Source organism: Furipterus horrens, unplaced genomic scaffold (genome assembly GCF_987537825.1).
Source record: "Furipterus horrens unplaced genomic scaffold, mFurHor1.1.pri manual_scaffold_8, whole genome shotgun sequence".
Taxonomy (NCBI): Eukaryota; Metazoa; Chordata; class Mammalia; order Chiroptera; family Furipteridae; genus Furipterus; species Furipterus horrens.
Genome location: NW_028327178.1, coordinates 40,942,885 through 40,948,884, shown reverse-complemented (window position 1 = coordinate 40,948,884; position 6,000 = coordinate 40,942,885). Strand labels below are relative to the sequence as shown.

Below are 6,000 nucleotides of genomic sequence, written 5' to 3'. Positions count from 1 at the left end.
ACTAGAGTGACTCTTTTTCTTTCTAGATCAGAGTTCCTGGTCTCAGCTCAAGCTTGTAGGTGTGGTGGATGAGCAGGCTTGATGCTGAACCTCCATTCCACATTCTTAGTGAATCTTCTTGTAAAGTACATGAAAAGCTAAAAGCTGTATTCCCCAGACTTGCTAGAGTTCTGAATATAATTGTTAGCTCAATATAATTTAGTTTCAGCCAAGAAGGCAGAAGTGAGATGGGGACTATACTAATGCTGGCAAGCATTATCATGAAGTAATTTTTCTGAGGCTGTGGTGACAGAGAACCAGTATCTAGACATGAGGTTCTTAAGTGGCAAGAGGAGTGGTACAAAGCATTTAACTTGGTGTGAAGTGTAGCAGGTATGGCAAAATACTGTAAAGAACCAGCAGTGGTGTGGCTTCCTTATTATGGTACTCTCCTGGTCCTTAAACCATGTCAGTACACTTTGGAATTTAGTGGTTTCCTGAACTGAGAAGAGAAGCAGTTCTCTTGATAAACTTGGTTCTGCATTGTGGCATTTGGAGTTATTCCTCAAAGTTCTGTCAGTTCTCAACCATTCTATGCTCAGGTTAATATTTTAAGAAAAGTCCTTTCTTGCTTAATTAGAATTAACCCTGTTCTTTGCACTTTATTGGTCCTTATACAATACATTACACCTTACTACATTAGGTAATGGTGATGGTTCTAAGAAGATGGTAAGGACATTGTCAAGAACAGTGAAGAGTCTGAGGTGTCCAGTGGGGAGGAGGGAGGGGGATAACGGGGGAAAGAAGGCAAAGGGTCTAGTCAAGGAACAAGCATGGACAACAGGGTTGGACAACAGGGTGGGGATTGACTGTAGGAGCAGGAGCTGGGGGTGGCAGTGGGCAGGGCAGGGGAGAGCAATGGGAGGAAAATTGGGACAACTGTAATTGAGCAATAAAATAAAAATTAAAAAAGAAAAAAAGTCGAGATTTAACTCTACTCGCAAGCAAAAGTTAGCTTGCCAATGTTTCATGGATCCTGACAAAAGACTGAGACTCCTGGATCACAGCCAAACAACTTTACAGTAACAGCATGAGCTTCTTGTTCCTGTCAGTTTCCCTGGCCCCCCAAGTCCCATAGGAGTGATGCAGAGTGGGTCAGGTGGATGCTTGAGGATACAGTGGGTTTGCATCACAGCTGAGGAACCCAAGTTCAGTATACCTGAATCTTTTATAATGAGTTCAAGCAAATCTGCCAACTTTTGCCCTGCTGAGGAACCCAAGTTCAGTGTACCTGAATCTTTTATAATGAGTTCAAGCAAATCTGCCAACTTTTGCCCTGGAGGGAACATTATCTTTATTATACTGACCAGTAGACATACCTGCTTTCCTCTCAAGGAGTCACAATATCTTCCAAGTTTGTTCACTATACAAATCTCCTTGGAAAAGAGTCTGGAAGAAAGGTTGTCAGAGCTTCTGCTCACAAGGTGTGAGAAATGCAAGAAATTCATGGAAAATTGCTTCCCAACAGACATTAGTCAACTTTTCATTTCAACTGTAGCCATCTTTCAGAGCCCAAACCAGTTTTTATCTTTTAAAAATTTACTTTAATGTAATCATGGATTGAACAAACATTTGTACACAGTCAGAAACTAATTTATAGCATGGTTTCTATTCATCCCAGCCAGGAAAAAACACCATAGCAGTCATCATTAAAGGTATCCATCCATAAATTACTTTTATTTCTCATTAAATGAGCACAGAGTCATTAGCATATTAATAACAGATATGTTTATTATTACATATCCATCAGTGCGGTTTTCAATACCACTTGAAACATGCATATCATCCTAGAGACGAATCAGTTTTCCAGTGCTTCTTATTTGATACATTACTGCAAAGCCATTATAAATTACTGAGGAGGTATTTGGTTAAAAAAATAAACAATAAATCATACTGCCCATACAAATCTACTCTTGTTATTGGACAAGAGTTTAATAGTATTTATCTGGTAATTCCTATGTTAGCTGGAAAACATCACAGACATATTGTCATAAATTTATTTTATATTGGTGCAATCTTCTACATGTTTTGCAGTTTTATAAAGTCATTCATTATTTTAGCAGGTAGTTTTATGCAAAGATTGTATTTAATTTATGAAAGTCCAACAAGCCTCTGAATATTTAAAATTACACCAATTATCAATGAAAACCCACTGACACACATATTTTTTTGAAAATATGTTTTTTGAAACATCTATATTTAGTCATGGCAGTAAAATAATTCTCTCAAATTAAGGCACTAAAAGCTCAATGCAACGCCCATTGAAGTGTTCTAAGAATAATTTACATTTCAAACAGTGCATATATTTCTTATATGTTTGTTAACTTAATGTCTTTATCACTTAAAACCACAAAGAAATAACATTATATAATTACAGAAATGATGTACCCCACAAAATGTTTTTAAACTTGGTTCTTTTGTACAGTTAGTTCCTAATGTCTCTAGTAGTAAAATAAGTCAATATGGCTTGGCAAAAATGCATAGATTAAATGTAATTTTTTTTGCCTTCTCCCATTCCCCAATCTACAAACTTGCTGAAACACATACAGTATTTTGTAAAGCATAATGTAAAATATTTATTCCCATCAAGTCCACCATAGGCAATCAACAGCAAGGCTTTTAAATTCCACAGTGAGGGCACTGAAGTCAAGTGATGTCACTGCTTTCTTAAAATAGTTTCCTGTAGTCTTGTAAGAGCACAAAAACTGAAGTCATTTAAAAAATTGCAGTTGTCTCATTTTGAGATATTTTCTTTACTCCTTCCATGAGCTGATCTTGATAATAATGGCCATTCCACTTAAAAGTGAAAGTCCTTTCCTCTCACTCATATGAGGAAATTGTGTTCTATCATGATTGACAGGCATTTTCTTAGAAATTCAAAAGGCAGCACCTTTTCAAAAAATATATATCTAGCTAAGCTTTTCCCCAATTGTATTTGCATTACATAGTAATAATTAATCTAATCTACCTGTAGGCAAACTTGCAAAAAACAAAACAAAATGAAACAAACAAAAAAAAACCCTCGATGTGCTTTTGTGCCAAAGCAATGACAGAATAACAGCAATCTAACCCTGAAGCCTGTGATATTGCGTCAAAGGAACAGCCTGTCTGCCCTGCATGGTTAAAGAAGCCTGGTTTATCAGGTAGCGTTCCACACGATTCCACAAGGTGCTAGGTCACACGGTTAACTGTTGGTGGGAAAAAGAGAAAAAACTGTAACTTAAAAAATGCACTCAGTGGGAGGGAAAGGTAAATTACATTATCTTTATATCAAGTAATTAAAATTTGAAGAATGAGAAAATGGAAAAACACACTTAGTATTATCCCCTTTTTGCTTCTATTCTATTTCAAACATATATATATATATCCCTGGCTGGTTTGGCTCAGTGGATTGAGCGTCGGCCTGCGAGCTAAGTGTCGCTGGTTCGATCTTCCAGTCAGGGCACATCAGAGAAGGAAAACTCTGATTCCAAAAAACCTCCGCTGCCTTGCGGCATACCTCTTCAGGGGAAAGGCTAAGGGAGTAAACCCCGACAGAAAATCCGGAGCCGGAGTCCCTAAGGCGGTTTGACATTGTAGTCAACACCGGCAACTCCTGCGGCGCACCTGAAGCCAAGCTGTATTGACTCTGTCTTTCCCCTTGGATCCTTCAGCTGCGAAGAGAGGGGGGGTCTGCTGCATGGGCAACAGCTGGCCCTCCATATCACCCTGCCCACGCTTTGTAGCTTCACTGGAGAGGACACTCCAGCGTCATCGCAAGATGTCGACTCAACACGGGAGGAGACAGATACCGTGTCACTCCCGAGTTGGACTGCACAACCATTCTTGGCAGTGCAGATAGACTCTTAAGAAGCTACACCATCGTCTCTCGAGACGGACGGCTGCCGACGATATATATATATATATATATGTGTGTGTGTGTGTGTGTTTTTAAAAAGCTATAATAATCAATTTTAAATTATTTTTTATTTTGGGCCAATCTTAAATAATTTTATATCCAGCTTTTATCCTATACTGGAGGGGATTTATACAGGATTCTACAGCAATAATACACGGGAGTAGTATGGCAGCTGAAGAACACAGAAGGAAAAATGGGTATGATTCTTCAAAAAATTAGACTTGGTTACTGACAACAGGGAGTGAAGAAATGGGATGAATTAAAGATAATCTTAAGCCTGCTTGGAAGACTTGGGTAATAGTAGCAGAGAGGCAAATAGATCTCAGCTTCTAGAATCAAATGCCCCTCTTAATACAGGGATTACACTCCAGGGAAAGTTGGTATCTGGTACAGGAGAAAAAGCAAAGGCTTTATAATCAGATGAAAATGGGATCCGATCCTGACTATGCCACTTGTTAGCTGTGTGATATTGTGCAAGTTGTCTAATTCCCTTAAGTCTCATTTAGTCATGACAAAACGAGAACTTAATGAGTTATTATAACCATGGTTTAGGCCCTGGCTGGGTAGCTTAGTTGGGTTAGAGAACTGTCCCAATACGCAAGGTTATGGGTTCGATCCTTGGTCAGGGCACATACAAAAATTAACCAATGAATGAATAGATAATAAGTGGAACAACAAATCGATGTCTCTCTCCCAAATTAATAAAAACTTTTAAAATAATAAAAAGAAAGGGTTTAGTTATGTCCTATATTTATTTTTCATAGCATATAAATATTTTTGAAAAAATTCCATCAAAACCAGTTGACCCCCTCCCCCAAAAGGATACTTAACTAGGAAGTTTATTTATAACACCATAGTCGCTGATAATACCAAGTAATTTTTATTTAAAAAATCTTTTGCCAATGTAGTTAAAAATAAAAGATGAGCAAAGTTTCATACAAATCCTTTTTCATTAAAAAAGGGGTAAGCCACAAGATTTTTTACATGTTCAAGAGTTAAATATATTCCGTGTATACCAACCAGTGACAAAATTTGACATGGAACTAAATAAATATTATATTTATAAATGTTATTAATTTCTAGTAGGAACCAATTACGCTGATTTGTAAAGTCATTTAAAATCATATATAAATACCTAGCTACAAATTATGCTCTCTATGGGGTAAAAACACAATTAGATTTGAATTTTAATAGGCGTTATTCAATCAATTTCAGTTTTTTTAAAAATTTCATCTCTATTTTATTTTCTTCCATTACCTTTAAACCCTGAAACCCTCCTCCCCTCAGCAATTACCACACTATTTTCCATGCCCAAGAGTCCTTTTTCCTTTTTGCTCATCCCTCCACCCGGGATTAGTTATCATCCTGCTCTTCAAAAGAGTAAGATTTCAATCCTTACCTAGTTTTTCCAGATGTATTTTTGACCACTTTCCGGAAAGACTGATTTGCAGTGGATCTTGTAGAAAGTGTTCGAGGGGATGCACGAACAAAACCAGAGGGTGGATTCTTAGGTATCTTCTTTACTAAATGAGTTACCCATTTTTTTTGTTCATCCTGAGAACAGGCTAACAACAGCATATCTCTTGCTGATGTTACATCATAACTTACTATGATAAGAGAAAAAGTATAATTAAAGTCATAAAATTTAAAAAGCTCTTAAAAAGTACTTAAAGTTTGAAAATATTTACTATGCTTAATTAAGCTTGGAAAATATCTCTTTCTCCTTAGTTAAGGCTGAAAATTTAAAAAGGAAACATTAGTTATAAACTAATAAAAGATAAAATAAAATCAGAAATATAAAAATTGCAGAAGTGAAACAAATAAATGTATTTTTAGAACACACAAGTTTCTTGTCTTAAAATAGCTATGGCCTGTATTCTGTCCTTCTAGCTACTCTCCTAAACTAGACATTTTGTCTCTGATACAGCATGCTGGTTCAGGCAGTGAAAACTAGATAAGAAAACAAGCCAGAGGTAAAAACTCAAGGGGAAATTACAGTGGAACTCAACTATAGCCCTTTTCTCCAATTTAGAATAATTTCTCAAGGATACTTTTTCACATAC

At 36.7% G+C, this 6,000-nt stretch overlaps 1 protein-coding gene across 4 annotated transcripts in view; it reads right to left on the bottom strand.

Moving 5' to 3' along the window:
• Nucleotides 1-1,688: 1,688 nt before the first annotated feature.
• ROCK1 (Rho associated coiled-coil containing protein kinase 1) overlaps nucleotides 1,689-6,000 on the bottom strand; it is a 166,048-nt gene continuing 161,736 nt past the window's right edge. For 3 of the 4 annotated variants that reach the window (XM_090285751.1, XM_090285753.1, XM_090285754.1), the window contains 2 exons: nucleotides 5,337-5,544; nucleotides 1,689-3,227 (listed from right to left, as the gene is read on the bottom strand). In XM_090285751.1, the coding sequence (XP_090141877.1) occupies nucleotides 3,224-3,227; nucleotides 5,337-5,544 (212 nt within the window). In that variant the 3' untranslated portion in view covers nucleotides 1,689-3,223. Of the gene's footprint in view, nucleotides 3,228-5,332; nucleotides 5,545-6,000 lie in introns of those variants that run through there. The other variant, XM_090285752.1, reaches the window with a different exon arrangement.